At 51.3% G+C, this 24,202-nt stretch overlaps 1 protein-coding gene across 3 annotated transcripts in view; it reads right to left on the bottom strand.

Annotated features, from left to right (window-relative positions):
• Positions 1–24,202, bottom strand: part of Dennd3 (DENN domain containing 3) — a 51,593-nt gene that overhangs the window by 15,826 nt on the left and 11,565 nt on the right. For all 3 annotated transcript variants that reach the window (XR_005873371.1, XM_040736290.1, XM_040736289.1), the window contains exons 5-13: positions 21,890–22,001; positions 19,778–19,897; positions 19,205–19,423; positions 15,453–15,574; positions 12,135–12,290; positions 10,192–10,288; positions 8,373–8,476; positions 7,697–7,893; positions 6,038–6,559 (exon numbers count right to left, since the gene is read on the bottom strand). Coding sequence is in view for 2 of the 3 variants with exons in the window: in XM_040736290.1 (XP_040592224.1) it covers positions 6,038–6,559; positions 7,697–7,893; positions 8,373–8,476; positions 10,192–10,288; positions 12,135–12,290; positions 15,453–15,574; positions 19,205–19,423; positions 19,778–19,897; positions 21,890–22,001 (1,649 nt within the window). In the remaining variant the exon portion in view is untranslated. The remainder of the gene's footprint in view (positions 1–6,037; positions 6,560–7,696; positions 7,894–8,372; positions 8,477–10,191; positions 10,289–12,134; positions 12,291–15,452; positions 15,575–19,204; positions 19,424–19,777; positions 19,898–21,889; positions 22,002–24,202) is intronic.

The raw sequence follows: 24,202 nt of genomic DNA, 5'->3' as shown, positions 1-24,202 counted from the left end.
ACACAGGGAACACGCATACAGCCTTCCCTAACACAGGGAACATGCATACAGCCTTCCCTAACACAGGGAACACCCCATAAAGCCTTCCCTAACACAGGGAACACGCATACAGCCTTCCCTAACACAGGCAACATGCATACAGCCTTCCCTAGCAATGCAGGTCGTGCTGGCTGCACACCCACCAACTGCCCGCATACCTTCCGCAGGGCACCAGGGACCTGAACCAACACTGATCCTCCATGGTTCACACAGGACACCAGCTCACCTCCATAGCCACAGTCTGTGGCAGCCACACTCACCAGGCTTGTGCACTAAAACTGAAGCACGAATTTCAAACCCTGCCAGCTGCCAGCTGGTCCCTGCTTACGCAGAACCGGTGTCTCCCTGTGCCCGGCCTTCAGAGGCCCAGGTCTGAGGTGGACAGAATCCCACTGTGTCCACATCTCCATTCCCAGATGGTAACAGTGTCCTGGTGACAACCGTCTGGTGCATCTGTGTTGCTGCCACAGTGCAGTGGGTGACAGCACACAGCCGTGTGTAAGGGGACAGCCATGTGCAGGCCGGGGAGCATGGCAAAGGCTCCAGGGGAAATTTCCAAACAGCAAGGGAAGCCAAGGCCGCAGGAGGGAGGCGCAACAGGAAGCCTTGTCACGGGGCTGTAAAGCAGCACAGACATTTGCATGGCCACCTCCACCCGGCGGCTCCATTTTCAGTTTTTCCTTCTGCTTTGTCTTTCAAGGCAGTTAAACACTGTGTATTTTAAATTCTCTTTTTTTTCTCTTCTTTTGCAGAGCTTTGGGTTGAACCCAGAGCCTTGTCGATGCCAGGCAAATCTTCCCTGGATCCAATGGGGGAAATAATGTCACATGGGGTGGAGACACAGTACCCATCTGCATAATGTGTAAGGCAAGGTGACTGAAGGAAGCAAGTGACAGAGAATGGGGTGACCTCATGCATGGGACAAGCCTCTGCAGCTTCCTACACTGGGCAGGGAGTTCAGGGAGGTGACTGACAGCTTGATAGTCATCCCCTACCCCATAAAACCGTGACTCGGCACCCCCCCCCCATCTTATGAACACTGAGTCCTGCAGCCTGCTAGAGCCGCAGCGTTCAGACTGCCTGACTGGCATCATGAGCACGCCACTCCCATCAGGCATCCCGTGAGACAGACTTTCAGCCACACAGGGTGCAAGGAGGAGCCAAGGAAACAGATCGGGGTCGAGGAGTGGCAGGTCACACCCCTGCTTGAGAGAGTGGAGGAGCCAGGGATCCTTCCTGTACATCCTTCAGGACAGACCCTCTGGGCACCCACACACAGTGAAGCCTGTGCAGCCAGCACCCAAGGTGTCCTCATATAGACAAGTGGTCCATCCGGGGAGATGCGCTCTGGACATGCAGGAGGGAACAGCAAGGCTACAGATACCCATTCGATGGGAAGCAGACTTCTGCCTGCAGCCAGCACCCCAGCTAGCTGTGGATGCCACACTGCCAGGGCTACTACAAGCTGCGATGCCTCCCTACCCCTGTGCACACACCCACAGCCACTGTGTACACACGTGGACACCACACGCTCAGTTGTCTCACGACCCCCGATGATCTTCACACCCACAGACAGCATGCCCATCCCCTGTCTCCAGCTTCTCACAAGGGTGAGAACCTCCATCCCGTCACTTGCCTAAAGCCCGGCCCTCGCCTCAGCATCATGCAGGCGCATCCCCACCTGAGCTGGCTACAGACTCCGGAGGTGGCTCTCCCGTGAGCTGCAGTGTGGGTGTGCACCCTGTCACTGGCTGACCTCACGTCAACACACGTGAAAACGTGAATGTTGTTCTAAACACAATCTCAACTGTATTCTTTTTGGGGGGCGGGCCACTTGGTATTGAACCCAGGGTCTTGCTCACCCCAGGCAAGCTCTCTACCGAGCTATGACCCAGCCCTCAAGTTCACTCTAAGACAGGAACATTCGTTCAGCTTTGCCAAAAATGTGTTTCTCATCACAGGACTGAAATACACATACGGCCACAGCAGTGACAACAGGGTCCTTGCTCCTTCCTGGGGCACTTCCCTACCTAAGGAACCACATAAGGGAAGGCTCCTCACTGGCCAGGTCCACAAGTATAGAATAGGTATCCAGATGCTACTCACGTCCTAGGCTCCCTGACAGCTAGGTGGCGGCGTCACACACTGCCAGAGAAGGCAAAAAAGGCCTTGAGAAGCAGGCTGCTTCCTTCGCCAGGGTCCACCGGCCATTGAGTAACGAGGTAATGAGACCATACCAGGGCCCTGAAGAGACAGAGGCCTCCCCAGGCACACTCCGTGTGCTGCCAGGTGAGGATGACCCTCTAGGTCTGAATCACTCCATTTCAGGTCACTGTGTACCAAACCCCTAGGGTACAGGTGGCCCTAGGGGCGTTACATCCTCATGAAGTGGCAGAGTGGGAAGAGAAAAGTGCACCCTGGGAGCCTCTCCATGAACACCTTGTCTCCCTTCGCACCCTAACACACCCATAGATGTCTGCCACCCCTGACTTCCGAGCAGCACAAGCTACCCCACAGAAGCCCGTCACAACTGGAGAATGACTAGTGGTCCGCCATCTCCATCTCCCCCAAAGCAGTCATTCCTCGGACCTGTGTGGATCAAGCCTCTATTACAAGTGGCATGGTGTTTTTTTGTTTTTGTTTTTGTTTTTGTTTTTTGTTTTTTGTTTTTTTCGAGACAGGGCTTCTCTGTGGCTTTGGAGGCTGTCCTGGAACTCGCTTGGTAGTCCAGGCTGGTCTCGAACTCACAGAGATCCACCTGCCTCTGCCTCCCGAGTGCTGGGATTAAAGGCATGCGCCACCAACGCCCGGCGTGGCATGGTGTTAACACGAGCCTGTGCACCTTTCAGGGTCCTGTGCCCAACACCCCAAAAGTTCCAAGTTTACTGCTTGAGAAATGGTAACAAGAAAACTGTCTGCCTGCCAGGCGGTGGTGGTGCACGCCTTTAATTCCAGCACTCAGGAGGCAGAGGCAGGGTTACACAATGAAACCCTCACGGGGCGGGTGAGGGGGGTCTGTACATGCCCCGTAGAAAGCACACACTCCAAATATTTTCTACCTGCAGTTTGTGGAATCTGTGGGCAGGCTGACAGGACTTGACTGGCCAACAGAGTCCAGTGAATGCAAACTTGAAGAACTTCAGCAGGTGGGACATGCACGCAGGTCCAAGCCTTCCTGCAGCAGTCCATGGGCAGCCCGCACATGCTCTGCAGTGCTCACAGCACGGCCAGGGGACACCGGGTGTGCCCCATCCTGGCAAAGAGCACAGGGAGCCCACTCACAAATCCTCAGCAGAGAGAGCGCTGACCCAACATAAAACTCAGGCAAAGGTAGCGATTATGACTCACGGAAAAAAGCCAGCATGGGGACAGATGGTTGAGGATATCAGCCGGGCAGCGCTAGCTCACATTAGATAGGAAGATCACTGTGACAATGAGGGACATGTAGCCAGGCAGTGGGCAGCACACAGTTAGGGTGCTGACACTTGACCCAGTCAAGCTTCTGGCTCTAAGCAGAGGAACCAACCAACACAGTCTCTAGGGACAAGTGTCAGGACCCTCCCTTCCAGTGTCTGGAAAGGCAAAGTCATAGGACAACTCTCATGACAAGAAGACAGTTGAGCTATGCTTCCTCCCACGTGGCCAGCAGACAGAAAGAACAGATGCACACTTCAGTGCAGGTAACATGGATCAGTGAGAAATAAAATAGGATTTCCAACGTCCACAGACGGCAGGACACAGCCCGTAAAAACATTGCCTGTGTGCTGTCGAGAGACATACTGTCATCAGGGATTTTGAGCAGAACAGAAAGCAGAGCCTGGGTTGCGGACAGTGCTTCCTTGGGGACACAGAACACAGTCAAACCCAAGAAACAAGAGCCTCATGGGAAAGGGTAGCAAGGTAGCAAGGCCGTCTTACTCAGGTGGGATACCCTGGTACCTGGCACACTGTCTGTTTGTCTGTGTGCCTGTATATGTGGGTCTGTGTCTATGTGTATGCATCTGTGTGTGTCTATGTCTGTGTGTCTGTGTGCCTGTATATGCGTGTCTATGTCTGTGTGTATGCGTCTGTCTGTGTGTCTGTGTCTGTGTGTGTGTCTATGTCTGTATGTCTGTCTGTGTGTCTGTCTTGTGTCTGTGTGTCTGTCTATCTCTGTGTGTGTGTCTATGTCTGTGTGTCTGTGTCTGTGTGTGTGTATGTGTCTGTCTTGTGTCTGTCTCATGTCTGTGTGTCTGTCTCTGTGTATGTGTGTCTGTGTCTGTCTCTGTGTATGTCTGTGTCTGTCTGTGTCTGTGTCTGTCTGTGTCTGTGTCTGTGTGTATGTGTGTCTGTCTCTGTCTGTGTGTCTGTCTGACTCTATGTATGCGTGTCTGTGTCTGTGTGTCTATGTCTGTGTCTGTGTGTCTGTGTCTGTGTGTCTATGTCTGTATCTGTGTGTTTGTCTGTGTGTCTATGTCTGTGTGTCTGTGTCTCTGTGTCTGTGTGTCTGTCTGTGTCTGTGTCTGTCTGTCTCTGTGTCTGTGTGAACTCTTCAGCTGAGCTGCAGCTGTGCATCGGTGCTGTGTCATTGCAACTTCACCTGCAGCTCTGGGTCTGAACATGTGTGCACTTCATGTTGTACACGCCACCATGCCACATACTATCAGTGAAAGCTGCCCGAAACACTGTGACTGTGACTGTGACTGACTCGGACTTAAAACTGCTGGATGTTACGAACGATAATGTCTTTAACACAAAAGGCTTTCTGTCTTCCAGACACACTGGTTTAACTACAGAAAGCGGAGACTTCTAGTATCTTCTTACTGTCATTACTCGGCATGGAAATAGCAAATTAGAGTGTCTTTACATTGCATGTCTTAGAATATTTTACTTTAAAGATTGCTTTTTAAAGACTGAGTTGCTGATTTGAGTTTCATTTGGAGAAAACCATTAAGTAAACCTTGGCTTTGGATTAGAATAGAATTTCAAATAGTTTCTGAAATTAGCCTAAAAATGCATTCATCATTTGTTTTGCTAAGTATTTATGCAAAGTGGGATTCTAAGCATTGATGATTATAAAACCTAATATCAATTTTAAGAAACACCAAAGATGGTTTGTGCCTTGCAGAATCAAATATTCAAACAAGATTTTACAATATTTAATTTTTTTTCTTTTAAGACAGGGTCTCACTCTATAGCCCCAGCTGACCTAGAACCCACAATGTTGTCTAGGCTGGCCTTGAACTCATAGTTCCTCCAACCTCAGTTTTCCAGATGCCAAGATTGCAGGCATGAGCCACAGTGCTCATGTTTAAGATTTAATTATTAGCCAGGCATGGTAGCACACGTCTTTAATCCTTGCATTTAGGAGACAGAGGCAAGAGGATCTCTGTGTATTTGAGGTCAGCCTGGTCTACATAGTGAGTTCCAGGACAGCCAGAGCTATATAGCAAAACCCTGTCTCAAAAAAAAAAAAAAAACAACAAAAACCCTACCTTTCTATGTAAAAATTAACAAGTTCTTTCATCTCATTACTTTGGAAATTTGTTTTCTTTTTTAATAAGGATTTTGAGATGTTTACATATATCCCAAGCTGTTCTCATCATATAACTCGAGGATAACTTGGGATCTGTGATTGTCCCCATCACCCTCTCTAGTGCTGCGGTACAGGTGTGAGCCACCATGCCTACTTTATTCTAGGCACGCCAGGCAGGCCACGCCCCAGCCCTGCTTTTGTCTCCAATTAATGTTACTATGATCCTGTATGCAACATAATTATGCTAAAATGCACTTCTGGATGATTATTATCAGTGTTTGGCTTGCACACTGGGTCTAATGGAGGATCCCTGGGTTTAAGTGCAGTTTCAGGAAGCCCTGGCTTTCGGGACAGTGACAAGGAAAACAAAGCTTGTCCAAGTTCGGTGCAGACACAGCTTTTTCATACTTTCAATCTTTACTTGGCAGAACTGTAGCTATAGCCTGCAGACCCAGAGGACGTCATACCCAGGGTCACTCTTACCCACAGTCAGAGCATCAAACAGGCGGTGGATGATGATGACATCCTTCACAATCCCCGACTCCTGGACCCGCCTCACGAAGTCATTCAGCTGCATGTGCTTCCTGGGTAGCTCAAAGTTCTTCACAGCATCGTCTGCTTTGGGCGTCTCGCCCGATTTATCTAAGACCTCGGTGATAAGCCGCCTAAGCTCAGGTGTCCGCTCAGCCTGGGCCCATTCAGAAGCCGACATGGATTCCACCATGCTCTTAACAAGATCGGCTGGGAAGATCCCTATGTCAGTCTTGTAAAGGTTCTGGAAATCCAAGAGGGCGCTCAGCAGCTGTCCCTGCATCACGTGGGTGAGGCCACGCAGGTAGAAGTACCTGGCTAGGAGCAGAGAGTCACCAGGGCCCAGCAGGCCCATGGCCTTGCTCAAAAGAGTGGTGAGGTCTGTGTAGTACGCCTGGACACACTGGCTCATCAATGGGAAGTGGATCTCAGGGATCTTGAATGTGTATGTTGACTTAGGGGTCACTTTGAGGGCTGAAAAAATCAAGGGAAAAATGCATACAGTTAGCATGGTCCTGGAAAAGGCAGAGAGGCACCCATCACGTCACTCTGTGTTTCGGGCAAGCACCCATGTGCCTCTCCCAAGACATTCCCCAGACCCTAGGGGTGAAGAAGAGCCCATTTTATTTCCAGAGTAACAATAACTATTCTCTGTAGGGCAATCATGTCTTTAAAACTGTGAGTACTAAGTGAAAACGCTGGGGCTGCTGGGGAGTTGAAGCTCCCCCTCCTCTGAGAGCTCCCTTGGCGCAGGGACCAGAGGCAGCCGCAGGCCGTGCACACCAAGGCCGGAGGTGGTGCCTCCACTATGAAGGCTGGAGCGTGGGAGTGTCGGGAGAGCTATGTCCCAGAGTGAGTGTGCATACAGCTGCCAAGCCCAGGAACTACAAGCCCAGGAAGTAGCTGCAGAAGGGCTCACACCTCCAAAGACTCTGAGCTCTGAGACATTTTCATTTGCATGCAGTCTCTGGTAGACAGAAACTCTTGGGGGACTCACAGCTTCCTGGAGATACTTGCAGCCTGAGCTAGGGGCAGCAGCCATCAAAGGCCTGGCCCCCAACAGTTTTCCCACCTGTTAAGGACTCAGTGGGGCTCAGAGTACAAGTAAATGATATAACACAGAACAGGGTGTGCCTTGGGGAAGTTTATACAGAAAGGCAACACAGCTTGTAAATATCTAACTGCACCCTTTAGGAACATAGAGCTTCCCATCACCCCTCCACTAAAGTAGATTTCTACTTTATACATAGCACACACACACACACACACACACACACACACACACGCACACGCACATGCACACGCATGCACACGCACAGTGAGGGAACATAGACACAAAAAACTTAAAAAATAGTTCACCCTTTTTCTAATTTTCGGAGGCAGGATTTCAGTCTCACAATGACCACACTCACACAGGGTAGCCTGAAACCCAAACTCACAAGCACCAATCCAGCCCCTGCCTCCCAAGTTGCTAGGATTACAGGCATTTGCACCACACCTGGCCAAAATAGTTAAGAATTTTAAGCACATTCCCTCCGTGTGAAGCAGGCTATGATCTATCTATCGGCTGCACTGCGGGGAGAGTTATACATGGGAAGGTAACAGCCTTGCCTGAACTGCTGCAAAAGCTTGAGGTGTCCATTATCCGAAGCGACGAGTTCCTGGGTGGCAGCTCCGGCAAGGAGATATCCTGCAGGTTGGGCATGCTGACCACCATGCGCCTGTGGGTGTTATGCAGGGGCGAAGCCTTCCTGGAGGCCATCTTCTCCACGGTAGGTCTCCTCGGACTTATAAGCATCCTGTCTATCCTAGGGAAGGCAAAAGTTCACTTCATGGGCACAAAGGCGAAAAGTGTGAGCCTCCACGGCCCACTGTACCCAGAGTAACCAGCAAGCTGACAAAACCACACACAGGCTGAGAAGCTGTCACCAAGTCCAGCCTCAAGCAGCTCTAGGAAAAGGACAAAGGGTCTTGAAGAACCCACAATCCCCGAGATGAACAAAACTGATCACGCACAAAATCAGGACAAGCACCAGGAAAGGGCGGGAAGAAAAACGGGCGTCTTGAATGGGGAACATGGGAAGAAAGCGAGGGCGGCCGGAGGTCGGGTGTGGTGCAGGATGCCCGGCCAGGCACACACAAACCGCCCCCACGGAACAGGGACACACAGAGAAGGCTCTCAGTGAATTGCCCGACACCCGGCCAAATTGACCATTTGTGTCCAAAGAAAACTGACACCTGAGCCCTCAGTCCCCAGAAAGCCATGTACATGGGACAGAGTGGGCACCTGTCCTCCTCAGACTGGGTGTCGAGGTCCATCCGAGCAAAGGCGTCCATCCTGCCGTTGAGCCGGGCCTTCAGAAAGGAGTGGAACATGTAGGTATCCAAAGCCTGCATTGAGAAAAGCTGTCACACTGTGCTCATGGCTCTTGCCTCCATCCAAAGCCTACCGCAGCCCCGCCGAGGAAGGGCCTCGCCCGCTCGGGCTCTGCGCAGGAGCTTCACAGTGGCTGCTTTCTAAACTTCACTTTTTTATTCCTAATCGTGTGTCTGTGGGTACGTGCGCATGAGTACAGATGCCTGCGGAGGCCAGAGGGGTCACATGCCCCTGGATCTGAGATTATGGTGTGAGTGAGTCACTCGAGGGGGTGCTGAGACCCGCACCCACTGGAAAGCAGTATGCGCCCACCGAGCCATCTCTCCAGCCTGCAATTGGTTCTTAAGTAGTCGGGGTTCCTCACCTGCACACAGAGACACACAGCAGTTAAGAAGCCCAGGCCACCAAGACAGCTGTACCCATGGTGTGTGTGCCCCTGGCCCCAGGGACATCCCACAGCCCTCAGACTGCTTTCATTGGCTGCCTCATCCAGGTCAAGAACCACACAGTCCCAAGGTCCTGACTCCACTAGAACCGCAGCACTGCAGTTCTTTCTACCAGAATATGTGGGTATGCCGTCTGGCAAAGAAGCTCTCAGACTACAGGTGACACCCAACATAGGCGGGAAAAGGAGGTAAAAGGTGCCCAGATCCACCTGAGGGGGTGGGGTCCTGAAAGATCCATGCCAGGAACCCAAAGGCAAAACAGTGTAGGAAGATGCAGGAGAGGAATAGGCCATGTGAAACTTGAAGGTAGCACTCTGCAAATGGCTAAGAGGATCCAGAGATAGTATGGATAGATAGCTTTGTCCCAGATGGGCAGGACCACAAACTGACCTGGATCACTATAAGAGAACAGAGGATGCTGGGGGTGATGGCGCACGCCTTTAATCCTAGCACTTAGGAGGCAGAAGCAAGCGGATCTCCATGAGTTCAAGACCAGCCTGGTCTACAAAGCAAGTGCCAGGTCAGAGAAACCCTATCTCCAAAAGCAGAGAGAGAGAGAGAGAGAGAGAGAGAGAGAGAGAGAGAGAGAGAGAGAGAGAGAGAGAGAGAGAGAGAGAGAGAGAGAGAGAGAGAGAGCAGAGGACATTAGGAGGGTCACAGGGCAGAAAAGGAGAGCAAAGAGCCATGTGGGAGTCATGCCATCATGAGTTACCCAATGGATGTGTTAACCTGAACCCTGAAGACAGGTGGCTCTTCCCACCTCAAAGGTATCAAAGCAAACCCACAGGGGCTCCGCAGGGCTGCCGGATTAAAGCCCTGTGTGCTTTGTATGATGGACAAACCAGTCATTGAGGGTTAGGCAGAAACAGTGGGCTCCACCCCAGCCCTAGGATAATGTCAAGGAAGCTGCTAAGATCAGACCATAGCAATGGCAAGAAGGGCCAAGCTCTCCTCCTAGACAGAGCAGCGGCTGCCTAGGCTGGGAGATGGTGACAGGGAAAGGGGACTGATGCCTTGATTCAGGGCATGGTCACCCGGGTATGCATGTGTGCCACAGTCCCTCAAACCTACATACTTATAATTGTGTCTCTTGTTTAAAATACACTATACTCCAAAGCTAATTTAAAAATGAGGCAGCCAAGGCCTGGAAGCCAAACAAAACAAACTTTCAGAAAAAGCGCACAGTTGATAAGACATGGATAGATCCTGAAGAGGCTTCTTTAGAATAATATTTCAGCACAGAGGAGTGAGTGAGTGGAGCTGCCCAAGGTCCGCCCTCTCACCTGCTTATAGAACTGCTGGTCCCCTGCTGCTCGAGTCTTGAGAAACTCCTCGCTGTTGAACACTCGGTGCTCATAATTCAAGTGATTTTTCACCTCCCTAGCAACGAGAAGGTGGGCTGTGTGCTGAACCACCACAAGTGTGCAGAAACACACTGTTTAGCAGCAGAACGGTGCCGAGACATACACTCCTCACAACTTACTGTATCCCCAGAATGACGGCCTCAGGATGGACTATGTGGTCACCATGACTTCTCCAACTAGGAAGAAGCTGGGAGACAATGCTGCCACCTCCTCCTTGAGCTTTTATGCCAATTAAGACTCAATAATCAGCTATCATGCTAGTCAATTTGGGGGCAGAGGACATGCAAGTATCACCAACACTTCAGCCACCAGACTGTCCCAGACAAGCCTCTCCTCCACTCCATAACCTGTCTCAAGTGGTAAGTTCATGGGACTTCAGTTTACAATCTCCGCAAACCACAGTGACATGCTACAAACAGTCCATGGCCTGCAGGTGTGGCCAGGTCGATGTGCCTAGTATCTTCCCTTCCATTGTGAGTGAAAATGCATTTCTCGTTGCTTTGTTTTTGAGGAGGGGGGGGGATAGTCTCATGTAGCTCAAACTGGCCTTAAACTCAGGGAATAGTCTTGCACTATCCATCTTCCTACCTTTGCCTCCTTTCCAAAATCTGGGGCTACAGGCATGCACCACCATACTCGGCTAGAAAGTGTTTATTGTTGTTTAAAAAAAAAGGACACCTGACCACCACCTCAATCATAAAAGATTTTTCTCCAAAGAATGAAAGAAACATATACCCAGGACCACACTTTGAGCAAATAAATACTACAATCCGTCTTGGACACACAACCTCGTTAGTTTTCCTGATAAATTTACATCATGTAAGAGAAGACATTAAAAAGACAAGGCTGTACAAGTTTCAGTTTGGATATAGTCAGAGCACCAAGAAGGCCTTGACTCTGTGCTAACCGCTCCTGAGTGGACACCCCTGTGCTAGCCCCTCCTGTTGGACACCCCTGTGTTAGCCCCTCCTGAGCAGAGGTGCCCCTGTGCTAGCCCCTCCTGAGCAGAGGTGCCCCTGTGCTAGCCCCTCCTGAGCAGAGGTGCCCCTGTGCTAGCCCCTCCTGTTGGACACCCCTGTGTTAGCCCCTCCTGAGCAGAGGTGCCCCTGTGCTAGCCCCTCCTGAGCAGAGGTGCCCCTGTGCTAGCCCCTCCTGAGCAGAGGTGCCCCTGTGCTAGCCCCTCCTGAGCAGAGGTGCCCCTGTGCTAGCCCCTCCTGAGCAGAGGTGCCCCTGTGCTAGCCCCTCCTGAGCAGAGGTGCCCCTGTGCTAGCCCCTCCTGAGTGGACGCCCTTCAGAACAGACCACAGCCTGCATCAGAGCCTCCTCCGCTACAGGAGCAGGGAGCAAGCAGCAAGAGGGAGAAAGGAGGCCACAAGAGGAGAACCGCTGGAAGAAAGAAAAGGCCCCAAACTGTAATTTAATTCTTTAAGTGACAACTCGGTTCCTGCACTATGTCACATTCAACACAGAAACTCTACTTGACTGCTTAGCCAATACCAGTGCAGGACTGAAGTCGCCCTGGCACACACCAGGCGGTGGGCGATGGTAGAGACCTTCCTAGCCGGAAGCTCACACGCTCATCGTCCCGAGCACCGTGAACCCTGCAGCACTGGTTTCTGGGTCCTGTGGAAAAGACCAGCTTTCTCTGCGGAGCTTCTGGAACAGACCCTCCCTTAACTGACCCTGAGCCCTCAGCCAGAACACACAGACACCTGCTGGGTGTCCAGGCACCATCTTCCAGGAAACAGCCATGGAGTGGCCAATGACGAGAGAGGGCAGGGTGAAGGTGGCTGGCAGGCCATGAGGAGAGGCTGGGGATGAGCTCAGCGGCCAGCCCCAGGTGCCGTGCTGGCCGTGGGTACCTGAAGATGCCTACGAGCAGCTGCAGGGTGATATGCTGGATCTTGCAGTTGAGAGTGTGCTGCCAGGCTCGGCGCCGGGCGAGGCCCTCGTTCAAGTCTGTGCTGGAGCCCAGGTGGGCAAGGTGCAGGTCTGGGTGTATCTGGAGGCTCTGGACCCTGGAAAAAGGCAGACCAAGCAGCTGCATGAGTAGAAGTGGGCAGAAGATGAGTAGGCAGGTAGTTTAACTAAGAAGCTCTGGGGTCTGTCGACGATGTGGAAGGGCGTTACAAACTCAGGACTGGAAAAGCTGATTTGCCTCCAAATATCACCATGTGGAAAATCTCGTCCCGCGTGTCGGCCCCTTGCTGCAGACCCAGGCCTACCTAAAGGCAGCAGGCCTCCTTCCATGACACTAGGCACTTCCTGTGTCAGGGCTGCCAGGAGGGTCAACCGCTGCTCCCAGCAGCCACACAGCAGCATTCCCTGCATGGGTAGAGTCAGACGACACCCTGTGCCCTGCTGTACATGTCCTGAGTGCTACCAATCATGGCCTAGCAGGAAGTTGGCCACTGGCTCATCTGCAGGTCCCCAAGCACAGAGAGGGACTCACTCATAGCCACCACCAAGCCTGAGGCCTGGCCTTCCCATCACCACACAAGCCCGCGTTTTGAGGGGGACATAGACCTGGGCACAACCCTCAGCACTTCAAGGATATGAACTTTGCCCAAGAAGAGGCTCTGGGTGTCAGCAAACAAGCCTGCTATTTTAAACAGACAGAAGCAGCACACGTGTTCCACAAATGTTCCTCATGTACCCTCTGAAGGCCAGGCACGGTCCTGAGTGTGGACCAGGCAGAGGCCCTACTGCGTGGAGCTTGTGCTGGAGTAGGGGAAACAGAAAACAGAGAGGTCAGCTGCAGGGCTGGAGGGGATAAAGGGACAGCAAAGACCCCATGTGGGGAAGCTCCAGATGTGAGAAGCCCAGACTCTGGGGGGAGAGTGCCGCTAAAGACTCTGGTGGGAGCCCCTGGGGCTGAGCTGGGTGAGGCTCTTGGGTCCCCAGAATCCTTCATGAGCACAGTAAGTTTGAAGGGGCCAACAGGGACCCCAATAAGCCGGTGCAGGTTAGGGAAGTGCTGTGGCCTCATCCCGAACATACTGAATGGGTGGCTTGGATGGGTGTCCCAGCCTGGGCTGGCCTGGCTGGTATGAATTCACTGGACCTTCCCTGCCTAACAGAGTCATGACAACTGCATGTTAACATCAAACACAGAGCAGGGCATAGCAGGGACAGGGTATCAGCGACTCCCCTGCATGGACCACACAGCGGTGCTGCCTGCAGTGTGGTGTCCCCAGCCTTCCATTCGGGGACAATGGGTGAAAGAAGCTGCTGACTCCCTGTAGAACCTCATCACACACACACACACACGCACACGCACACGCACACGCACACGCACACGCACGCACGCACGCACACACTGCACACCCAAGAAAGGGGTCCTTATCCCTGACCTACGGGGAAGAACACTTCTCATTAGAAGAGCAGTATGACCCAGCACCTCTAGGGAAATCTGGGAGAAAAGACCACTACTACCCTGTGTCCCTCTGGCCAAACATCTGTGAACAGACCTTTCTGTTGCTGCGAAGTGACAGCACGACCATGACACCTCTTATAAAGGAAAGGGTCTGGTTTACAGTTCAGAGATTTAGTCCGTTATCGTCATGGCGGGAAGCATGGCAGTGTACACGCAGGCAGACGCAGTACTGAGAGTTCTATATTTTGGCCCGCAGGCAGCAGAAGCAACACTGTGTCACAGTGGATGCGACTTGAGCATATAAGACCTCAAAGACCGCCTCCATAGTGACACACTTCTTGCAACAAGGCCACAGCTTCTAATGGTGCCACTCCCTACGAGCCAAGCATTCAAACCATCATGGTAGACAAGGCTGACCACAAATTCCAGTCTTCCTAGCTCCAGCTCTGAGTGCTGAGGTACAGACATGCACCACTGCTCTCTGGGTCCCTTTGGTTCTTCTGCTGGGGGACTGGAACTCTGGGCTGGGAGGCAGGGCATTGCACTTGATTCTGCCTGTTGGGCTCTCCTAACCTCTCACTCTGGCCTTGTAGACAGTCCTTTAGCCTGGATGGTGTCTGCTGACTATTGGTGAAGATTTAAATACTTGAGGATCTGTAGCGATTTGAGTGCTGACTCAGTGCCAGAGGGGAAAGCGTTTCACCTGATAGCATCTGACAGGTAACATCAAAAGCCCAGGTTCACCAACATGTGACAGGTCACATCAAAAGCCCAGCTTTACGAACGTTGTCTGTGAAAGTGCCTTCATCTGTGTGACAGACACATAGAAATTTGTGTTTCGGTTTGGCCCAGCCCTGAGGTGTCTCACTAGCTCCGTGCAGGCATTCGGAATCTCACACTTGGAACTCTTCTGCTCTCAAAGGGAAACAGTTCTGGAGGGGAGCGGATAGCAGCACAACTCAAGGGGGGCAGGAGCTACTGTGTGTGGCACCTTCCCAGCCTGGGACCAGGCCAGGGAAGTAGACGCCACAGTGCAGCCACCACCTCCCGACTTTACCAGCACAGGGTCCCCACCCACCCAAGGATGGGAGCCTCTGAACTGTGGAGAAGATCTCAGGGCTCTCAAAGCATTGAATATGAGCCCTTTGGGGAGAACACTGAGCCAGCTCCAAATAGCCAGCACACAGTCAAGAAACAGAGCAGGGAGAGAAAACACCAGTAGTGCTGGCTGAGGAGGTCACCCTCAGGACCACCACCCTGAGTGTCACAGCACATGGAGCATTACTGTTTTGTCATTGCTGCAGATCTAGCTAAACAATGCCCTACACTTAATCTAGTGAGTGAGTGAGTGAGTGAGTGAATGAGTGAGCTGAGTGAGTGAATGAATGAGCCAGCTTGGGGGACCACAGCACAGGGCCCAGGGACAATGGACACAGCATTGGGAACATTCCTGGGCTCCAGTGTCTCCTGACCCTGTTAGGCTACGATTCATATATAGAAAAGGTCTAAATAAAGACAAATCACTTTTGTTTAACAATAATCACAATGGGTGGAGTGGCGTACACCTTTGATTCCAGCACTCAGAAGACAAAGGCAGGTGATCTCTGTGAGTTCGAGGCCAGCCAGAGCTATATAGTGAGACTCTTATCTCAAAACACCAAAATAAATAAATGATCAGAATTAAGATGAAAAAATAATGTCCAAATCCAAAGTATGAAGAACATCCATCACAATAACAAATTAGAGCTTGGCAAACACAGAATTGGAATGTACATGTGCTCAAACACAAACCATTTCACATTACCTCTGAATGAAGGTCTGTGCCAGCAAGAGGGGGACATCAGGGATCTCTATGTCATTGTCAGAGGACTTGGAGCAGGTGACAGTCCCATGGTCAATGTCTATCAGGATCAAGTCATCTGCTTCCTGGAACGCAGAGGTCAAAGTGAGCATCTGAGTCTGCACACACCCTTAGAAACCTACAAATGTATATGCATCCACCAAGATGGTACTGGCGCAATCACCTGGCCCAGTGCAAACCCCTCCACAGAAGTGCAGGGCGCCCGTTCTGGCGGTGGGTAGTCGGATTAGCTGTGGCTGTGTGAACTTTACCAAGTGTCAGTACTAGTCAGTCTACAACCTTCACTATTACCTGTCCAAACCCGCACCTGTCCCCAAACAGAAACTGTCTCCATTCAATGCTAACTTGCTGTTTCTTCCTCCCTTTGGCCCATGGCACTCTGCTTTGGGTCTCTATGAATTTGATTACTCTAGGGACCCCGGGGGAGGGGGCTCTCTCAGTGTGCCTTGTCACTCGGCAGTGCCTTGGAGAATTGTCTGGAGTGCACCAGGGGTTAGAATCCCTTTCCTTATGAGAACTGAGCAGTTCACGTGTAGATGGGCCACAGGCCCTCCCTGAGTCAAGATGCCAGAGCAAGTTGTCAACTTTCCATCACCCCTGGACAAATACTACACGCAGTACTTCACGGCGCCTTGAAGGAACATTCCAGAACTCCACAAGTACAAGACCCACACTCAGTGCCCAGTGTATCATTTAGCTGTCCAGCCAGCTCTGCCACCCAGATCCCAGAATACAAGGCTTAGTGACCTCACTTTGGGGGTGGAATTTCTGGAAAAAAATGCATGCCAGGGGACTCTTAAAGTCTTGTCTCTGAGAGCAGGTAGTAGGCATAAGAAGCACTAAACCCTAAGACTCTCGAGTCTAAAGAAAGTGACAGGGACACTTAGAGGACCTCACTCCTGTTTGCCCCCCCTTGGGTGGCGTGGGACATGTGCAAACACAGCTGTCTGGAGCCACAGTCTGACAAGCAGGCCTGGGTCCCCAGTCTAAACACACAGTGCTGTCCTCCAAGGCTGGGAATGCACAAGATGGGGCTGAGCCCATCCAGGAGAAGCATAACACCGAACAAACCCAAAAGTATGCTCTTGGAATCTTCCAGAACAAATACATCACCCAGCAAGTTTCCTGCAAGATTCCTGAACAGAATTACTAAGTAAATATGTATGGAAAAGAATCTCCCAGCCTGAGGAGCCCAAATAGATGGTTTTTCATGAGTGACATAAAAAAGAAACACAGCTTTAAACCTCACAACACTGCCCATTTCTCCTGGTCCACAAAGCACACAGGGTAAGGTTTTCTGTCGCTAACCCTCCTGGGGAGGTCTGAACAGTCTTTTCCTAAGTTATTTTCCACAATGAGTCACTGGTATTGGCGAAAATACACAAGCCTGTGCAGGGTCCACCCCCACAGGAGACTGGGGCAGCCTGCTGGGTGGCGGGGGTGTTTCCTTTAAACTTCTAGGAAGTGGTGTGAAGGACAGGAATCTGAAACAGACAGACAGCAACAGCAGGGAGGGTGAGAAACACTCGCTGTATTCCCTTCACTGCTGTTGTCCATACATAAAGTGCTCAGAACAAAAACTTAAATGCAGGATATGGCGGTGCGTACAATCCCATAACTCCAGAGGATGAGCTAAGAGATCATAAGTTCAAGGCCAACCTGGGCTTCAACAGTGAGTCTTGAACCAGCCTAAGCTATGAAGCAAGCCTGTGTCTCAAACTAACACTTTCGATCTCTCTTTCTCCCCATCCCCCAACACCAGTTTAAAATTAAAAGACAGATGTGCACCTGGGGGGGCATTGAAAAAGGGTTTCTCTGTGTAGCCCTGGTTGTCCTGGAACTTGTTCTGTAGACCAGGCTGACCTCAAACTCAGAGATCCGCCTGCCTCTGCCTCCCTAGTGCTGGGATTAAAGATGTGCACCACCACCCAGCTGGTAATGCATATCTTTAATCTCAGCATGCTGCAGTGAGATTGCAGAGACAGGAGGATTACAGTGAGACTGTAGACACAGGAGGATTACAGTGAGACTGTAGACACAGGAGGATTACAGTGAGATTGTAGAGACAGGAGGATTACAGTGAGACTGTAGAGACAGGAGGATTACAGGGAGCTGATGGTGGGCACAGGAGGATCACATAGAAACTCACTGGAGTTCACAGCATAGAAGCAGAAACAAGAGCCTGACTCAGATAAGTGTAAAGTGAGAACTGATATCCAAACGTCATCCATCTGACCTCTACACACATGCCACAGTATGTGTGCCACTGTACCCTTGTATACACACACACACACACACACACACACACACACACACACACGCCAATGCGCACATGAAAAGACATAGATGCCATTAGTTCCTGGAAGTAAATGAACACTGGATGGCACTGAGCTGCCAGGCTGTCATCCAATGAAGCACCAGCATCAGAGACAGTAAGAGGAGTCACCAAGGGCATGAGAGGGCGCTGCCACTGTGTTCTCCAAAGCCTTGGAGATGCTGGCAGTATCTCAGATGGTCAGCCACAGAGCTGACTCAGTGGCTCTGCTCCGGCCTGGATCACCAAGAAAAGGGGAGACCTTCCCTCACACAAGAAAGTTTTGGACAACCATGCCCTCAGCAGCACTGCCACCACAGCCAAGGGGAAGCAACCTCAGTATCTGTCAACTGTTTTCAAGCTGACAGTCCATCTACCCAAGACCCAGGACAGGTCACAATTTAAACACACACACAGCCAAACGCTGTGATCCTAGCGCCTGGGAGGCTGGGGAAGGGAGAATCCAGAGAGGACTGAAGACTGCCCTGAGCTACAGAGAGCTCCAGGTGCCCTGTTTGTGAGACTCTTCACAAACAAACGAACACCATGTCCATTAGCTGCACAGTGATCTATTAAACACCTGCAATATGCCAGGGGCTGCCCCATGTCTCTCTCGACCCTCACTGTAGCAACAAGGCTGGCAAGCTTGCTGCCCTGGGATGGCTAGGAGAGGAAGAGGTTAGCTATTTCAGTAAGTACCAGCCACGCAGAGAGTGATCAGACGGACCCACAGAAAGATGCCCCCGACGCTGTGAGCAGCCTGCAGCCCGTGCCCGCCAAGTATGAACAAAGCATGGGGGTGCACTGAAGACAACAAACCAGGAAGCACTGGAGTGGCCACCGACAAGCCAGCCTCGGGACACGCTTGAAACTGGGCCCACAAGGACATGCCCCTGCCTCCTCTCACAAATGAGGAAAGAGGCCGAGGAAGGGACTGATTCAACCCAGGTCACACAACTGCCTGGCAGCGGAAGCTAGAGGTAGCTCGACTCCAGTGCCCAAATGTCAGTCCGCACTGGGAGTCTGCTGCAGGCCTCTGAACTGCTCCTAACCGGGCGGGCTGGGAGGCCAACACAAAACAACACTGTGGTCCTAGAGTTGCATTGATATTCCAAACTCATCCGGAGACCACGAGAGAGAACAATGAGACTGCGTACTGAGTGCACGTGGTCCAGGGGCAGAAGAGACAGCGCACTGTCTGCTGTCTGAGCACGTAAACACGTGTGCCTCACCGCACCCAGAGCCCAGGAGCCTACAGACAGGACGCCCACGCACTCCGGCGCGGCGAGCGCTCCCTTTGCGTGTGGGCACCTTCAGACACAGCGTCCCACCCGCCGCACAGCCGACTCAAGTGGGTCTATTCCCTCAATCGCTCCCTAACCTTTCTGACTTCTTCAAAGTGGTCAAGATGACAGCCCATGAGGAAAGACGTGGGCGCCATGACAAAGTCCAGCATCTGACCCGACAGGATGGGCACGAGGGTGTGCTGCCACTGCAGCGGGTGGATGTACACCAGGAAGCACTCAGCGACGAGTGTCAGCAGGGCCCAGTCTGAGGAGAAGAACACGATGCGCTGTTCCGTCAAGATGCAGGTCAGGATCTAGGGCAGCAAGAACACTCCTTGTTTCCAGTTGCTTCTGGCTGCTTCGCGTTGGAGGTGGGAAGCCCCGCCCCCAGGACCAGAGGCTAAGAAGCCTCACCCCCCACTCTGTTTTCCAAAACCAAAGCCAAGGCTGCTTACAGACACGGGTGCTGTGCCAAGCTGACTCTAAGCACAGGGCGCAGATACTCTGAGTACATAGGTTCCTGGTTTTGTACTTTTGGTCAGTCCCGGGGTTCACACCCCGAGGGTTAGGCCAGTGCCCCTTCCCCGAGCAGCACCGAGCACCGAAGCCTGCACTATTAAATGCAGTTTAATCCCGTCCAGCAAGCAAAGGCCCTGGCACCCACACACCTGCAACACCTTCTCAGGCCGGAAGCACAGCAGGGGCAGGTGAAGATCCAAGTCGATGACGGGGCTCTCGGGGTCTGCTCGAGAGGGGAAGACGACTTGCAGCGGCTTCATGTTAAATATCTAAGAGGACCAAGAACCACTGTTAACTCAGAGAACTGTCTGCAACAGAGGTCAAAATGTCCCACGCTCGCCCTTTGGGCACATTCGGAACTCTTGTGGTGGCGCCTGCCTTTAATCCCAGCATTTGGAAATCTGCGCGTCCAAGGGCAGCCAGCCTGGTCTACAGAGCTAGTTCCAGGACAGCCAGGGTCAGATAAAGTAACCCTGACTCAGAAAACAAAACAAAAGAAGAAAGAAATCTTGGAAACAATCTACATCCCTCTCAACTGAAGAATGGATAAAGAAAATATGGTATATTTACACAATGGAGTATTACTCAGTGGTAAAAAAAAAAAGCAATGACATCTTAAACTTTGCAGGCAAATGGACAGAACTAGAAAAAAATCCTCAGTGAGGTAACCCAGACCCAGAAAGACAAATATAGTATGTACTCACTCTTAAGTGGATTCCACACATAAAGCAAAAGACACATAGCCTACAACCCACAACCCGAGAGAAGCTAGAACCCCTTTCCAGAACAGATGGAAGCAGATGCAGAAATCCACAACTAACCAATGGGCTGAGCTCCTGGAGTCCAATCGAAGTGAGGGAGGAGCAAAAATATGAACAAAGGAGTCAAGACCATGATGGGGAAACCCACAGAATCAGCTGACCCAATCTAGAGAGAGGTCACTGACTCAGGTCTGACAAATGGGGAACCTGAATAAGACCAAACTAGACTCCCTTAGTATAGGTGACAATGGTGCAGCTGGGACAATATATGAGGTCACTGGCAGTGGGTCCAAGATCTAACACTAACGTACAAACTGACTTAGTGGAGACCATTCTATATGGAGAGACGCCTTGCCCAGCCTAGACACAGGGGTGTGGGGGTGGGGAGGTGCCTTGGTCGCGCCTCAAGGAGATGATGCAACCGACTTAGTAGACTTCCTAGGGGAGACCTTACCCTCTCTGAGGAGCAGATGGGAAGAGGGGTGAGGGGGGAAGAGAAGGGAGGGGCAACTGGGAATGGAATGTAAAACATAAATAAGACAAGAAGAAACGAGGGCTGGCTGAAGTATTGAATTGTGGGCAGGCTTCTGGCCACCAAAGCCCAAGGCCTGGTTCCAGTCTAGCGGCTGCCTCCGGACCCACCAAGATGAAAGAAGCCACAGCCTGTGACACACTCTTACTGCCAGGAAAGCACAGTGCCTTCCTAGCTCCCAGGGGCGGGGCAGTCCCTGGAGCCCTCCTTCTCTTACAATGCTGCTTCTGTCCGCATCTTATTCCAGCCTTGAGAAGATTAACTCTGCACAGCTTCACTGGGGGCCCCTGGGGGCCTGAAGAAGCTAGTAAAATTTCTCGGGCTGGAACTCAGACGGGGAAATACCTATCCACTGTTTAAACAGTACAGCGGCGCTCCTTCGAACAGAGGCCAGGAGGCCGGCTACGGCTGTAGCGGGATGTACAGGAGAAAAGTAAGACCCACACCCAACACCCAGGGCAAATGACAAGAAAGCGTTGAACGTAAGTAAGTGGAAAGGGCTTCTAGACTGAATGTTGGCCATGTTTCTGAGGATCAAAAAACAATCTCCTTAACAGGCACATCACACACAGCCACCTCTGCCAGTCACGAGCCTCTCAGCCAAAGCCCAGGTCCAAATATCTAACTTTTTCCTGTCACTGAGAACTCCAGGGGGAGCAATATCTGGAGACAATGTTAAACATGGATGAAACTGGCAACAGTTTAAAACACTTTGACTCAGACAGGCAGTGGTGGCACACGACTTTAACCCCAGCACAGGAGGCAGAGACAGGCAGATCTCTGTAAGTTCAAGGCCAGCCTGGTCTACAGAGCAAGTTCTAAGACATCCTCCAAAAGGTACAGAGAACTCCTGTCTCAAACAACAACAACAACCAAAAAAACAAAACAAAACAAAACAAAAAAACATTTTGACTCAATGGTCTTCCACACAGACAGAAAAACTCGGCACAGTTCCAGGTCTCATTTACCAAATGGAGCGGCCCAGGTGGTGGACTGGGTATCAATGATAGCCTTGCAGCAAAATCTTTTATGTGATTATCAACTTCAAAATCTTTACAGAGCTTCAGATGAGTCAATAAACTGAAATGAAAAAAGAAACCAAGAGTCACAAAGTAAAACAGCAGTCCGATTATCACCGTCCGGATTGTCACCCTCAACTACTTTGTTTTTGGATGCTAATCACTCTGGGGTTGTGGAAATGGCTAGAAAGTGGGCGTGTAACTGCATGCACGCTTCAGTGGGGACGGTTAGAAACATGGGGCTTTGAACTGCTTGAGGAAGGTTCCAAAGTGTATTTTTTGTTGCTGTTGTTTTTGTTTCTTGAGACAGGGTTTCTCTGTGTAACAGAGCCCTGGCTGTCCTGGAACCTGCTCTGGAGACCAGGCTGGCCTTGATCTCATATAACATCCACTTGCCTCTGCCCTGTCTCAAAAAACAAAAGCAACATCAACAAAAATTGTCCCCAACACAAATGTATTCTTTCTGCTGTGTATCCAAAGCCTGTTTAGACATGCCACTCTGGTCGGTTAGCTGAGGCAGGGCCACCTGTAGCCCGTGCTGGCCTCAAACTTGCCAGTTAGTGAAGGATGTCTTGAACTCCTGACCCTCCCTCCAGGAGGGCTGGGATGACAGGTGTGGGCCACCACACCCCACACATGGTACAGGAAGAAGGGGAAGGCCTGCCTTCCCACTGTCTTCAGTCATGAGCTTCTAGTGGTCAAGGCTTACAAACCACCATGTGCTCTGCAGAACAGGGCATGGCAGGTAGCAGAGCTGTCTGTTTCCAGGGAACAAAGAGCATCAGTGAGGAGGGGACGTTGTAAGGCCCCTCCCTCATCACTCCCTGGGCCGGCAGACCTTTCTATAACCATGCATTTTCCCATCTCACTCCCTCACTAAGACCAACCAAGTTCTCTGTTCTACAAAGACGTTCTCTGTCTATGGCAGATGCCAGGCTGAACTATGCCCAAGAGGCAACTGTGTTCGAAAAATGAGTCATGATAACGCTGGAATTCAAATATGAATGCTGAGAATTCACACAGATTCCTGTAGAGGCTAAAACAAGTGCCCCTTAAAAGACACAAGTGCCATTTAGCCACTCAGTGACTCTGGGGATTGCTCTTCTGTCTCGGGAAAGGGAACTCACGCTGTCTTTAGCCAAACTAGTAACGCCAGTCCTAGGACCATGACCTTTTTAAATGTGGCCCAGGCCAGTCTCAATCTCCCTAAGTAGCTAAGGATTCCATTTGACTTCCCTGCCTCTGCCTCTCCAGTGGTGGGATTGCAGGCACATGCAACCCGGGGCTTTGTGCATGCTGGGCAAACAGTCCAGCAACTGAGCTACATCTCTAACCCTCGAACCACGGTTTCTGAAACTCCAACACCCAGGGCTCTGAACCTGGCTCAAACCCAGGGCAGGACCCATCCCCTCTCAATACAGCAGGGCATCCGAGGCCCACCAAATGCCTTCCTGGTCTTCCAGAAATACCTGCTGTCCTCAGAACTCCCCGTCAATAGCAGCAGAAAGGGCTATGGACGCTGCCAGCATTTGATGACTTTGTGAATGTCACTAAATCATCCAGCAAATGACAGCCTGCTGAGTCTCTCAGGTCATGAGGCCTCAGCATTCTCTTCATATATAACTCTTTTTATTTTTATTTTTATTTTTTGGTTTTACGAGACAGGGTTTCTCTGTATTGTTTTGGAGGCTGTCGGACCAGCCGGGCCTCAAACTCACAGAGATCCGCCTGCCTCTGCCTCCCGAGTGCTGGGATTAAAGGCGTGCGCCACCACCACCCAGCTAACTCTTTTTATTTTTATTTTTATTTATTATTGTTGTTTTTGAGACAGGATCCTACTCTGTAGCCCAGGCTGGCTAGAATTCACTATGTAGAACAGATTGGTCTCAAACTCAAGGCAATCCTCCTGCCTCAGCCTCCCTGGTGCTGTGATTAAAGAAAGGCATGCATTTTGACACCCAGCCATGGTTTTTGAAAAAAAATAATAAAACTGAAGCCCTTAGTGCCACCTTCCTCCTGCCATCCTGACCCCACAGGCTTCCCACAGTGCTCACCTGACCATGGCCCACCTGACCTAGCTCTTTTTTCTTTCTTTCTTTCTTTCTTTCTTTCTTTCTTTCTTTCTTTTTTTGTTGTTGTTGTTGTTGTTTTTCGAGACAGGGTTTCTCTGTGGCTTTGGAGGTTGTCCTGGAATTAGCTCTTGTACACCAGGCTGGTCTTGAGCTCACAGAGATACGCCTGCCTCTGCCTCCCGAGTGCTGG

This window comes from Mesocricetus auratus, unplaced genomic scaffold, assembly GCF_017639785.1.
Source record: "Mesocricetus auratus isolate SY011 unplaced genomic scaffold, BCM_Maur_2.0 Super-Scaffold_100055, whole genome shotgun sequence".
Classification (NCBI taxonomy): domain Eukaryota; kingdom Metazoa; phylum Chordata; class Mammalia; order Rodentia; family Cricetidae; genus Mesocricetus; species Mesocricetus auratus.
The sequence above is the reverse complement of the archived record's forward strand: the minus strand, read 5'-3'. Positions and strand labels throughout refer to the sequence as shown.